Source organism: Pseudophryne corroboree, chromosome 3, assembly GCF_028390025.1.
Source record: "Pseudophryne corroboree isolate aPseCor3 chromosome 3, aPseCor3.hap2, whole genome shotgun sequence".
In the NCBI taxonomy this organism is placed as follows: Eukaryota; Metazoa; Chordata; class Amphibia; order Anura; family Myobatrachidae; genus Pseudophryne; species Pseudophryne corroboree.
Window position 1 is genome coordinate 429,737,274 of NC_086446.1, and position 14,750 is coordinate 429,752,023.

The 14,750-nt window shown below is 44.8% G+C and overlaps 1 protein-coding gene across 1 annotated transcript in view; it reads left to right on the plus strand.

Moving 5' to 3' along the window:
* RPRD1B (regulation of nuclear pre-mRNA domain containing 1B) overlaps positions 1–14,750 on the plus strand; it is a 110,095-nt gene that overhangs the window by 30,342 nt on the left and 65,003 nt on the right. Inside the window, exon 2 of the mRNA XM_063960375.1 lies at positions 6,786–6,915. Coding sequence (XP_063816445.1) covers positions 6,786–6,915 — 130 coding nt within the window. The remainder of the gene's footprint in view (positions 1–6,785; positions 6,916–14,750) is intronic.

A 14,750-nucleotide genomic window follows, 5' to 3' on the forward strand; every position in this document is an offset into this window, starting at 1 on the left:
GATCTCGGTTCTCTTCATATTTTACATTTTTAATGTGCCCACACACAACCTTTTTATTTCTCATGATCTGAACATATTAGGAAAAGCGCTTAATGGACTGTTAGTTCAGAAATATGGGTCCAAGTTGAAAGGTTGGTTGTCCACAACTTGAAAACCATATTAGTAACACAGAATTGTAGTCGCAAGCTGCCTTGAGCCAGGGCCTGGCCCAGTGCCTATATTATTACCCCTTAGTTATACAGCGCGCACACACATTCCGCAGTGCTTTATAGAGAATATTTGCCCATTCGCACCAGTGTAGCATATATTTTTGGACTGAAGGAGGCAACAAACACCACACAGTTAGGGCCGTGGTGGGAATTAAACTAACAACCTCAGTGCTGTGTGTCAGTAATGCTAACCATTACACCAGTGATTCCCAACCTCGGTCCTCAGGCATACTAACAATCCAGGTTTTAGTAATAACCATTCTTGAGCACAGATGGTTAAATCAAAATAACTGAGCTACTAATTAAACCACCTGTGCTTAAGTCCAGCTGTACAGGGGAGGGATCCTGGGGTGCACACCAGTAATGAGAGGTGTGACCCTGAGGAGACCTTTCAGTACTGCATACAAAGACAAGGTTGCAGGTGCACAATTCAAACACTACCAATTTATTAATAATCATTGCAATAAAATTTAGAATTTTGAGCGAGGTTCTTCGCATAGTTATGCCCAGGGGCGGATTGGGATGGAAAACCAGCCCGGGAAATTTCTGGAAGCAGCCCTAATGGAGGCGGGGTCTGTTGAAGGGGTGGGGTATGTTGAGAGGGGTGGGATACTCTTCATAGAGCCTGACACAGCCGTCCTTGCATCTTTTGCTGCAGTTGGGCCTCTGACATTTATGCTAATTCTACTACATAACCCTTCCACGGTGGCATTTGTCTATTCTCACTATATACAGTACTTTACTGTCCTAATCAGTGGTCATTGCTTAGTCTGGCTCAAGTTCAGAACATGGGAACCCTGGTCTATTAGTTTCACTATTCACGTGGACATCTAATGGGAACAGTAACCTGTGGCAAGCAAAGTGGAGCGAGCCGCCCCGCCCGAAGTATGGCAAGCGACGCAAGCCCACGATGGTACATTTATTGTTTTGACCAGTGTAGTTATACTAATCCAAGGGATCCCATATTCTGAACTTGAATCCTTAGTTCTGCTAGATTCCTTATGCTCCTACACTATATTTTTGTTACATTCTGTGGTATGCGGTTAACTCGTCGAGATCCCGACTGTCACAATACCGATGCCGGGATCCCGACGGCGGGGGGCACCATACTGCCGCCGGTATACCAGTGAAGTAGATCATTCCCCTTCTATGGGTGTCCACAACACCCATAGAGGGAGAATAGAACCTGAGGTGATTGAAGCTTGCCACCGAGCCTGCAAGGGGCTTCGTTTTGCTCGACCCCCTGCCGGCATTCTACCGCTCAGGATGCCGATGTCGGGATACAGATGGTAAATCATACCGAACCGCACTGTCTCATCTGTACCTTTTATCCTCTTTCTTCTTTGTACATTCTGTCATGCCCTACACTTTACTCTTGTTCCACTTCACTTATTATATAGTCTCTCCTTTATTTTATCATAGTAATATTATTCTCATTATCTTTACTCTTCGTCCTTTACTTTCTCCAAATTTCTCTTTTTAGTTTCCTTAATTTTTTATCTGTCCACGCTCTCATACTACATACTCATACTATATTATACCGCACACAGATCCCTTTCCCTCTATATTACAAAACACGCAAGTACCTGTCCCTCTATACTACAACACACACAAGTCCCTGTCCCTCTGTGTTAGAAAACACACAAATCCTTATCCCTTTATATTACCAAACCCAAGTACATGTCCCTATATATTACAACACACGCAAGTACCTGTCCCTCTATAGTACAACAGTCCATGTCCCTCTACATTACAACTCACGCAAGTCCCTGTCCTTCTATATTACAACACACGCAAGTCCCTGTCCCGCTATATTAGAACACACAAGTCCCTGTCCCTCTATATTACAACATACACATGTCCCTATCCCTCTATATTACAACTCACAAGTGCCTGTCTCTCTATATTACAACATGCAAGTCCCTGTCCCTCTGTGTTAGAAAACACACAAATCCTTATCCCTTTATATTACCAAACCCAAGTACATGTCCCTATATATTACAACACACGCAAGTACCTGTCCCTCTATAGTACAACAGTCCATGTCCCTCTACATTACAACTCACGCAAGTCCCTGTCCTTCTATATTACAACACACGCAAGTCCCTGTCCCGCTATATTAGAACACACAAGTCCCTGTCCCTCTATATTACAACATACACATGTCCCTATCCCTCTATATTACAACTCACAAGTGCCTGTCTCTCTATATTACAACATGCAAGTCCCTGTCCCTTTATATTACAACACGCAAGTCCCTGTCACTCTGTATTACAACACACACAAGTACTTGTCCCTCTATATTACAACACGCAAGTCCCTGTCCCTCTATATTACAACACGCAAGTGCCTGTCTCTCTATATTACAACACGCAAGTCCCTGTTCCTCTATATTGCAACACACAAGTACCTGTCCCTCTATATTACAACACGCAAGTACCTGTCTCTCTATATTACAACATGCAAATACTTGTCCCTCTATATTACAACACACAAGTCCCTGTCACTTTATATTACAACCGCAAGTAAGTCCCTCTCCCTCTATATTATAACACGCAAGTACCTGTTTCCTTTTCTTGACTCTTTACACTCTTTGAAGCCTCTTTAGTCTTTATACTTTAGTCTCATTTATTTTGTCTTCCTTTTTCTCCATAATAGTTTACTGACATATTTTCCTTCCTAATCCCTGACATAGAGCCTCTTACTTGCCTTATTCTCTCTCTCTCTCTCTAATCTCTATCACATACTTTTCTTTGCCACCTCAATTTATTTTCTTTCACTCCACTTTTATTTTCATTAGTAATCCATATACCTCTCTGTCCTCTCCCTCATCCCTTCTTCTACTACATCTTACTGTACTTTACCGTGCACTGAGCTACTGAACCTCTTTCTGCCCCTGTAGTCGGTTCAGTCACTTCTCTGCAGCAGAGCAGTGCCGAGTGCTAGCCACGCCCCCTACATGACATCATGCCTAGTCCGGAGCTTGCTGTATGAGGAAGTGCTGCACGGACTGCAGCATCACTGGCAGTTGCTGTGCACTGTGTGCAGGGGCCGTTTCCAAGCTCTGCGTGATCGGAGCTGAGCTCCGATCGCGGCCGGAGGCCAGGTGGAGGGGTGAGTCAGCCTGCTAAGGGGACAATGGGACCGGCCAACCAGGAACTGGCCCGGTGTCCCGGCGTCCCAATCCGCCCCTGGTTATGCCCATAAATAACAGCTTGCCCACCGCATCCAGGTGACCTCATTAATCGGGCAAGTCCCTAACATTTGGGGGTACACTAGAGTGAAAAAATATATAGTGAAGATAGGTTAGTGAGAGAGGCTGAGAGTGGTAAGTTAATGAGAGGTAATGAGGTGAGAATAAAGTAGTGAGAAGTGAAGGTGGGAAATTAGTTACATTGAAACAACACACACAATAGGCCATTATTTATGATAGTGTTTGAATTGTGCACCTGCAACCTTGTTTTTATACTTTTAAGTATAGCTGTCCTTTAAAACCTGTATTTTAAGCTAGGTACACAGACAATATGTCTCACGATCCCATTGATCGGAGCGACATATCAGGTAAATCGTCTAGTGTGTACCCACGATATGCGCGCTCCCGCGGGTTGTTGGCGACGTTCCCTATCGGCAGAATGCAGCATGTCCCGCAGCTCCACCTATCTGACCCGGCATCGGCAAGTGTGTATTCCCTTGCCGCATGCCGGGTCCCGTCGGTAGCGATGTCGGGCTGTGTACACATCGTTAAGTGTGTACCCAGCGTTAGTGTGCCTTGAGGACTGTGGTTGATAATCTCTGCATTACACCATATGTGCTGCCCTATAGTTCTCATCTGACTGGGAGCAGGAATGACAGTGTTGGGAATCGCACACAGTTTAGAGCCCGGCACTAGTACTGTACCTGTATCATGAGCATGTGTCACCAGCAACATCTACAATTAGATTGTAAGGTCGCTTGGAGTATGCAATCTTTTTTTGTATGCAATTTATTTTTACTTACATTTTAATCTACATAGTCTGCAGTTGCATCATCGCACCCACACGGACCTTTGCCTATGTGAACATGTCCCTTTATAGCCCAGATTACATCTTTTCTATGGTGAGTGGAGATGCCCTAGATTACGCTCTGCATCGCCCCTTTTTGCGCTTGCTCTTTATACGCAAGTTACCTTGTTCTGGAATACATAATATATACATGCTGGCATACCGGCAGCGAGCGCAACGAGTCCCCTAATGGGCTCGCTTTGCTTGCCACAGGTTATATTGCCACTCGGGTTATGGCGTGGACCCACCACCCTAGTGGGAATACGGGGCTGCGGTCGAGATCCCGACCGCCGGGATTTAGACAGGTGGTATATTAACCAATAGGTGTACACTCAACTCCGCATCAAGCCCTTGATGTTGAAATTATCACAGAACCTATTGTAATGCTTGCATGGCACTGCCAAGTAATGGTGGTTGTGCACAGCACCTGTCTGGCATTTTTAGTCCTTTTTTTTTTTTTTTGATAAGTAGAAAATGAATCCTAACCATTAAAAAAATAAAAACCAACCTTTGTTCCAATATATTCATCTTTTTATTATAGTCCGTGCATCATTGTTGAAAGAACTGTTATAAAGTCGGTGGCTTCTCAGTAAAGCAATGCTCCAAAGACTGTACTATATTTTGCATAATCTTCAACACACTCCATTTTTATCCTAATAGCCTTAAATATTTCGTAGTTCGGTAATTTGTTGGAGGTTGCCATAGCAATACAATTGCTCCAATCATGTTGCAATGTCTGATGAATCAAGTACCTATTGTGACATTTGCACTCTGCTTTGTAGTAATAAATGACGGTTTCTGCTGTAATTGTGAACTAATAACAGTCAAAGAGCTGAGATGCCCTTGAGAATTGAACTATATTTTCTGTTTCAAAGCTTGGACAATAAAATAGCTTTAACACTGGTATCCTATAGCATGCAGTGTACAAGTCCAACATAAGGACTCACCAGCTTGTCTTTTTTTTTTTTTTTTTTTATTGTAGTAAATATGAAGCTATTTCTAATGAATATAAATTGTAACCCATAGCAACTGTAGAGACAGTAGTTTTGATCAGACAACGCAGTTACAGTGATGAAAGCTAATGTATGATAGCTGTGCTGCAGCGTCCTAAAGGACATTCCCAGAAACTGGTGCATACCAATAGCAACAAGTTACGTTTGCTGTAATTTTATAATCTGTTCCAAAAATGTAGTGAGAATCTGCTTTCTGCGATAGGTTACAACACATTTGCCTGTACTTATTTGAGTCTGATACAGTAACATTTATTAGTGACCAGTGGTCAATTTATCATAGTGAATGATTATTTGTAGTGCAAATGGTTATTAGCAGTTTGTTTAAATAGCACTTACATATTCCGCAACTTAATTTAGTGTGCGTATTTACTTTAAACTTATATGAATGATACATGGAGATATTGTCCAACCAATAAGATTCTGCTTATCCTTTATCTGTACATTCTAGGAAATTAGTTGAATATGATTGGTTAATATGCCCAACATCTCCACTTTTCTATTTTAAAAATGTTACCTATGCCCATACTTGCCTACCTGACCCTCTCCATGAGGGAGAAAATGCTCTGTTCCTGGACTTTCCTGGTAATGTATGATTGCCATCACCTGTGGTGAAACACCTTTCTTATCAATTAACTAGCTCACCACAGGTGATGGCAATCATACATTACCAGGACAGTCCAGGAACAGAGCATTTTCTCCCTCATGGAGAGGGTCAGGTAGGCAAGTATGACCTATGCCCCTTGCACACTGAAGCCCCAGCTCTGACCTGGGATACCGAACACTGGTCGGATCAGGGGCTTCCGGTACACTTACCCCTTTCACACCCCCGGATGGTCCTTGGTCATCTCCATTCACACACAACGCTTGCAGATGATGTAATCTCCAAGTGCTCCTGAGCTTGTTTATCGGCAGCCTTTTAGGCATGACCTGGATCATGTATGATCCGGGTCTTCCTTTCACACTGCAGCCAACTCGGAAACCCTTTCACACTGAGCCAGGACCTGCGCTGCGCGCATGCAGGCAATGCCGGGCATCTCGCTGTATGGCGTACGGATACCCAGTAAGTGAGGACACAACTGTACTATGGAAAGAAACCAGAGCACCTAAAGGAAAATCACTGAGTGTGTGTATATATGTGTGTGTGTGTATATATATATATATATATATATATATATATATATATATATATATATAATAAATTTATTTTTTTTTGCAGGTTTTCCAACCTTCAGGCACACTTTGTAGCTTTGTAGAATAAAACAATAGATTTTACAAGGAAGGTTTTGGGTCCGGTAATATGCTGCACACTGTACATAAATTGTTCATCTTCGAAGCACAGTCCAAACTAACATTCAGTAGGAGCTGTACTCTTGTAGTGTATATTATAGAAATGCTGTACTGTAGGAACAGATATATAAACTGCCTAAGCTCTGCCAGCAGCCCATCAGTGGATATTTAGCTGATTGTCATGATTATACTTTGGTTCATCACTGATGATTAATCCTTTCTTTTGTTTTCTTAAGCCAAATCAAGCCGGAAGCTGACTTTCCTATACTTGGCCAATGATGTCATCCAGAACAGTAAGCGCAAGGGACCAGAATTTACACGGGAATTTGAGAATGTACTGCTGGACGCCTTTTCACACGTGTCCAGGTATAGCAGACTTGTCGGTGCCACTGGCATTCTGATCCAGGGCCTAATATGGCAAACCCATGACTTTTGAAGTATAACAATAGACCAGCTTTAGGGACACCTCCAGTTAAAAAGAGATTTATACCTTGGTTTTCTGTTGAAATAAAGCCATAAGAATTTATTTGTTTTTTGTTCTAACATATGTAGCAGTGTTGTTCAAATTAACATATACAGTAGGAGCAGATTAAATTATCTGAGAGTTTGACACAAATTAGTTAATGAGTTAAAAACCCAGGGGCAGACTTTGTGCTAGTCATTTAGAAATCCACGTTAAGGCAAGTCTCAATGCGATTTAGCGCAGATCTGTGCTTGCAGTCCCAGACAAGTTAAAAGTCCAGATTTGATGAATGCCTTCTCCAGACTGCATAATTTCAGCTCTTTCCATAAACGTTCAATAATATTCAGATCAGGGCTCATAGAATGTCACTTCAGAATAGTCCAATATATTTTGTTCATATCCATTCATGGGTGCTTTTAGCTGTGAGTCATTTTCCTGTTGGAGGACCCATGACCTGTGACTGAGACAGCTTTCTGACACTAGGCAGTATATCTAGCTCCAGAATGCCTTGGTAGGCATAAGATTTCATTGTGCGCTCTATAGATTTAAGGCACCGTTGCCAGACCCAGAAAACAGCTCCAAAACATATAGCCAAGCTTTCTCCGTGTTTCCCAGTAGGCATGGTGGTCTTTCTTTGAAAGCTTCATTTCTTTGTCTGTGAACTTAGAGTTAGTGTTACTATACAAAAGCTCCTATTTTGAGTCCTCTGTTCAGTGGACTTACTCCCAAAAGCATTGTGTCTTGTGCATTTTAGCAATTTCCAGTCTGGCACTATTATATTGCTTTTTTCAAATGTAGAGTCCTCTTGGATTTTCTTCCATGGAGCCCACTGTTGCTAAAAAAAGCTTTGGTGCGATCAGACACTGACATAGCTTGACTTTAGAATTCAACATTTCCTTGGCTTTTTTTTCTATCATTCTCGCTATCCTTCTGTTTAATCTGGGATTGATTTTCCTCTTGTGGCCCTGTCATGGGAGTTTGTATACAGTCCCATGGACTTTAAACCTCTAGTAATTTGCAACTGCAGTCACAGGAACATCAAGCTGCTTGGAGATGGTTTAACAGGCTTTATTGTTAACTTGCTGGACCACAGTTTTCCTCAGACATCTATATCCTTTACTTTATCTTGGCCATGTTCAGTGTAGTGCACACAATGATACCAAGCAGAAGTGACTACTTTTCTCCAGTTAAATTGGCTTAATGACTGGTTAGAACAGTGGGTCCCAAACATTTTTGAATCATGTCACCCCAGAGTATCAGGGATTTTTTTCACAGCCAAAAGTTTCTTATTGTGAAATTCTGATTTTTTTTTTTTTTTTTATAGTTTATATGTCATCTTAAGGTTCAGTTATGTGGTGAGGAACAGGATTCCCTTCTGTTTGTCCACATATTTTATGATGGAAAGCCACAAACTTTGGTTTTGTCTATTACATTGACCATAAGTAATTTTAATTGGTACTAGCCCACCATCCCATGGTGCCATGGAACACAGTTTGAGAGCCACTGTATTAGAGGACTGAAGACATGTGACATAACACTATAATCCAGTGATTGTGATTTCTAAGGGGTACCAGCTAATCGTTCCAGGCCATTTTAGAATATCTCTTAGAGACTAATTGATCTCTTTTCAAGGTTTCTTTGCTTGTGACATTCTTGTATACTGGAGACAATAACTCAGGCCTGGCCAACCTGTGGCTCTCCAGCTGTTGCGAAACTACAAGTCCCAGCATGCTTTGCCACAGTCTTTGCTATTAGGGAATGCTAAAACTGTGGCAAGGCATGCTGGGATGTGTAGTTTCACAACAGCTGGAGAGCCACAGGTTGGCCAGGCCTGCAATAACTTCTAGTTTCATCACTTCTCAGGAGGAATGCCGCATTGTTTCAATGAGCTGTAAGGGTACCAACATATTTGTCCACTTCTGTCATAGGCACACCCATCCTCAGGACTCCTTCGAGTTGGGTGGTCGTGATGGTGTTTTGCTAACTATCCTAACAATAACCTATATTGGTTGCCACCACCAAAACCTTTAGGGCTACTTCCACAGTGTTCTTTCGGTTATGCTTACTGTACATACACTTTCAAAATCAGTAGCATGTGTTCCTAACAAGATGTAGGTTAAGAACACAGAATAATACACAAAAAAATAGAAATGTTGTGCTCCACTGAAGACATACAGTGGATTGAATAACTTGTGAGGATTGGGAGAAATAGAAGATTACTATACCGTGAAGGCCTCAATTACGGACTATTACTCTTTCCAAGTACTGTATTTCTTCAGTGGAGCGTGCGATTTCTATTTTTTGTGCATTACTTTTGTATATATCCAGTTTCTCAACACTCGGAGAAATCTACGGCTGCTCCTTTCTTGCTCACATATTCTGTAAGTACACAGAATATCAGAATGAGAAATTAAGTTTTTATTTCAAGAATAACTTCAGAGGTTACAGTTACAAAAAAGATCGTTTTTAAAGTATATTTCTCTGACGTCCTAGTGGATGCTGGGACTCCGTCAGGACCATGGGGAATAGCGGCTCCGCAGGAGACAGGGCACAAAAGTAAAAGCTTTAGGATCAGGTGGTGTGCACTGGCTCCTCCCCCTATGACCCTCCTCCAAGCCTCAGTTAGGTTTTTGTGCCCGTCCGAGCAGGGTGCAATCTAGGTGGCTCTCATAAAGAGCTGCTTAGAGTAAAAGTTTTGATAGGTTTCTTATTTTCAGTGAGTCCTGCTGGCAACAGGCTCACTGCAACGAGGGACCTAGGGGAGAAGTGAACTCACCTGCGTGCAGGATGGATTCGCTTCTTAGGCTACTGGACACTAGCTCCAGAGGGACGATCACAGGTACAGCCTGGATGGGTCACCGGAGCCGCGCCGCCGACCCCCTTGCAGATGCCGAAGTAAGAAGAGGTCCAGAAACCGGCGGCTGAAGGCTTTTCAGTCTTCATGAGGTAGCGCACAGCACTGCAGCTGTGCGCCATTGCTCTCAGCACACTTCACACCAACGGTCACTGAGGGTGCAGGGCGCTGGGGGGGGGCGCCCTGGGCAGCAATGTTAATACCTTTTCTGGCTAAAAAGAATACATCACATATAGTCCCTGAGGCTATATGGATGTATTTCACCCCTGTCAGGTCTCAGAAAAACCGGGAGAAGAGCCCGCCGGAATAGGGGGCGGGGCCTATCTCCTCAGCACACAGCGCCATTTTCCCTCACAGAACTGCTGGTGGGAAGGCTCCCAGGCTCTCCCCTGCACTGCACTACAGAAACAGGGTTAAAACAGAGAGGGGGGGGGCACTTATTTGGCGATATGATTATATATTAAGATGCTATAAGGGAAAACACTTATATAAAGGTTGTCCCTGTATAATTATAGCGTTTTGGTGTGTGCTGGCAAACTCTCCCTCTGTCTCCCCAAAGGGCTAGTGGGGTCCTGTCCTCTATCAGAGCATTCCCTGTGTGTGTGCTGTGTGTCTGTACGTGTGTGTCGACATGTATGAGGACGATGTTGGTGAGGAGGCGGAGCAATTGCCTGTAATGGTGATGTCACTCTCTAGGGAGTCGACACCGGAACGGATGGCTTATTTAAGGAATTACGTGATAATGTCAACACGCTTCATGGTCGGTTGACGACATGAGACGGCCGGCAAACAAATTAGTACCTGTCCAGGCGTCTCAAACACCGTCGGGGGCTTTAAAACGCCCATTTACCTCAGTCGGTCGACATAGACACGGACACTGACTCCAGTGTCGACGGTGAAGAAACAAACGTATTTTCCTTTAGGGCCACACGTTACATGTTAAGGGCAATGAAGGAGGTGTTACATATTTCTGATACTACAAGTACCACAAAAAAGGGTATTATGTGGGTGTGAAAAAACTACATGTAGTTTTTCCTGAATCAGATAAATTAAATGAAGTGTGTGATGATGCGTGGGTTTCCCCCGATAGAAAATTATTGGCGGTATACCCTTTCCCGCCAGAAGTTAGGGCGCGTTGGGAAACACCCCTTAGGGTGGATAAGGCGCTCACACGCTTATCAAAACAAGTGGCGTTACCGTCTCCAGATACGGCCGCCCTCAAGGAGCCAGCTGATAGGAGGCTGGAAAATATCCTAAAAAGTATATACACACATACTGGTGTTATACTGCGACCAGCTATCGCCTCAGCCTGGATGGGCAGCGCTGGGGTAGCTTGGTCGGATTCCCTGACTGAAAATATTGATACCCTTGACAGGGACAGTATTTTATTGACTATAGAGCACAGAGAGATATTTGCACTCTGGCATCAAGAGTAAGTGCGATGTCCATATCTGCCAAAAGATGTTTATGGACACGACAGTGGTCAGGTGATGCAGATTCCAAACGGCACATGGAAGTATTGCCGTATAAAGGGGAGGAGTTATTTGGGGTCGGTCCATCGGACCTGGTGGCCACGGCAACAGCTGGAAAATCCTCCTTTTTTACCCTAAGTCACATCTCAGCAGAAAAAGACACCGTCTTTTCAGCCTCAGTCCTTTCGTCCCCATAAGGGCAAGCGGGCAAAAGGCCAGTCATATCTGCCCAGGGATAGAGGAAAGGGAAGAAGACTGCAGCAGGCAGCCCATTCCCAGGAACAGAAGCCTTCCACCGCTTCTGCCAAGTCCTCAGCATGACGCTGGGGCCGTACAGGACCCCTGGATCCTACAAGTAGTATCCCAGGGGTAAAGATTGGAAATTCGAGACGTCTCCCCCTCGCAGGTTCCTGAAGTCTGAAGTCTGTTCCTCTCCGACAGGGAGGCAGTATTGGAAACAATTCACAAGCTGTATTCCCAGCAGGTGATAATCAAAGTACTCCTCCTACAACAAGGAAAGGGGTATTATTCCACACTATATTGTGGTACTGAAGCCAGACGGTTCGGTGAGACCTATTCTAAATCTGAAATATTTGAACACTTACATACAAAGGTTCAAATCAAGATGGAGTCACTCAGAGCAGTGATAGCGAACCAGGAAGAAGGGGACTATATGGTGTCCCGGGACATCAGGGATGCTTCCTTCATGTCCCAATTTGCCCTTCTCACTAAGGGTACCTCAGGTTCGTGGTACAGAACTGTCACCATCAGTTTCAGACGATGCCGGTTGGATTGTCCACGGCACCCCGGGTCTTTACCAAGGTAATGGCCGAAATGATGATTCTTCTTCAAAGAAAATGGACGATATCCTGATAAGGGCAAGGTCCAGAGAACAGTTGGAGGTCGGAGTAGCACTATCTCAAGTAGTTCTACGACAGCATGGGTGGATTCTAAATATTCCAAAACCGCAGCTGTTTCCGACGACAATTTGCTGTTCCTAGGGATGATTCTGGACACAGTCCAGAAAAGGGTGTTTCTCCCGGAGAAGAAAGCAAGGGAGTTATCCGAGCTAGTCAGGAACCTCCTAAAACCAGGAAAAGTGTCAGTGCATCATTGCACAAGGGTCCTGGGAAAAATGGTGGCTTCTTACGAAGCGATTCCATTCGGCAGATTTCACGCAAGAACTTTTCAGTGGGATCTGCTGGAAAAATGATCCGGATCGCATCTTCAGATGCATCAGCGGATAACCCTGTCTCCAAGGACAAGGGTGTTTCTTCTGCGGTGGCTGCAGAGTGCTCATCTACTAAAGGGCCGCAGATTCGGCATTCAGGACTGGGTCCTGGTGACCACGGATGCCAGCCGGAGAGGCTGGGGAGCAGTCACACAGGGAAGAAATTTCCAGGGAGTGTGATCAAGTCTGGAGACTTCTCTCCACATAAAACAATGCTCTAAGCTTAGCAAGACCTCTGCTTCAAGGTCAGCCGTTATTGATCCAGTGGGACAACATCACGGCAGTCGCCCACGTAAACAGACAGGGCGGCACAGGAAGCAAGAGGGAAATGGCAGAAACTGCAAAGATTCTTCGCTGGGCGGAAAATCATGGGATAACACTGTCAGCAGTGTTCATTCCGGGAGTGGACAACTGGGAAGCAGACTTCCTCAGCAGGCACGACCTCCACCCGGGAGAGTGGGGACTTCATCGGGAAGTCTTCCACATGATTGTGAACCGTTGGGAAAGACCAAAGGTGGACATGATGGCGTCCCGCCTGAACACAAGAGACCCTCAGGCAATAGCTGTGGACGTTCTGGTAACACAGTGGGTGTACCAGTCGGTGTATGCGTTCCCTCCTCTGCTTATCATACTCAAGGTACTGAGAATTATAAGACGTAGAGGAGTAAGAACTATACTCGTGGCTCCGGATTGGCCAAGAAGGACTTGGTACCCGGAACTTCAAGAAATGCTCACAGAGGACTCATGGCCTCTGCCGCTAAGAAGGGACTTGCTTCAGCAAGTACCATGTCTGTTCCAAGACTTACCGCGGCTGCGTTTGACGGCATGGCGGTGGAACGCCGGATCCTAAGGGAAAAAGGCATTCCGGAAGAGGTCATTCCTACCCTGGTCAAAGCCAGGAAGGAGGTGACCGCACAACATTATCACCACATGTGGCGAAAATATGTTGCGTGGGGTGAGGCCAAGAAGGCCCCACGAAGAAATTTCATCTCGGTCGATTCCTGCATTTCCTGCAAACAGGAGTGTCTATGGGCCTCAAATTGGGGTCCATTAAGGTTCAAATTTCGGCCCTGTCAATTTTCTTCCAGAAAGAATTGGCTTCACTTCCTGAAGTCCAGAAGTTTGTCAAGGGAGTACTGCATATACAACCCCCTTTTGTGCCTCCAGTGGCACTGTGGGATCTCAACGTAGTTCTGGGATTCCTCAAATCACATTTTAAACCGCTCAAATCTGTGGATTTGAAATATCTCACATGAAAAGTGACCATGCGGTTGGCCCTGGCCTCGGCCAGGCGAGTGTCAGAATTGGTGGCTTTGTCTCACAAAAGCCCATATCTGATTGTCCATTCGGACAGGGCAGAGCTGCGGACTCGTCCCCAGTTTCTCCCTAAGGTGGTGTCAGCGTTTCACCTGAACCAGTTTATTGTGGTACCTGCGGCTATTAGGGACTTTGAGGACTCCAAGTTGCTAGATGTTGTCAGGGCCCTGAAAATATAGGTTTCCAGGACGGCTGGAGTCAGGAAAACTGACTTGCTGTTATCCTGTATGCACCCAACAAACTGGGTGCTCTTGCTTCTAAGCAGACGATTGCTAGTTGGATGTGTAGTACAATTCAGCTTGCACATTCTGTGGCAGGCCTGCCACAGCCAAAATATGTAAATGCCCATTTCACAAGGAAGGTGGGCTCATCTTGGGCGGCTGCCCGAGGGGTCTCGGCTTTACAACTTTGCCGAGCTGCTACTTGGTCAGAAGCAAACACGTTTGCAAAATTCTACAAATTTGATACCCTGGCTGAGGAGGACCTGGAGTTCTCTCATTCGGTGCTGCAGAGTCATCCGCACTCTCCCGCCCGTTTGGGAGCTTTGGTATAATCCCCATGGTCCTGACGGAGTCCCAGCATCCACTAGGACGTCAGAGAAAATAAGAATTTACTTACCGATAATTCTATTTCTCGTAGTCCGTAGTGGATGCTGGGCGCCCATCCCAAGTGCGGATTGTCTGCAATACTTGTACATAGTTATTGTTACAAAAATCGGGTTATTATTGTTGTGAGCCATCTTTTCAGAGGCTCCGCTGTTATCATGCTGTTAACTGGGTTCAGATCACAGGTTGTACAGTGTGATTGGTGTGGCTGGTATGAGTCTTACCCGGGATTCAAAATCCTTCCTTATTGTGTACGCTC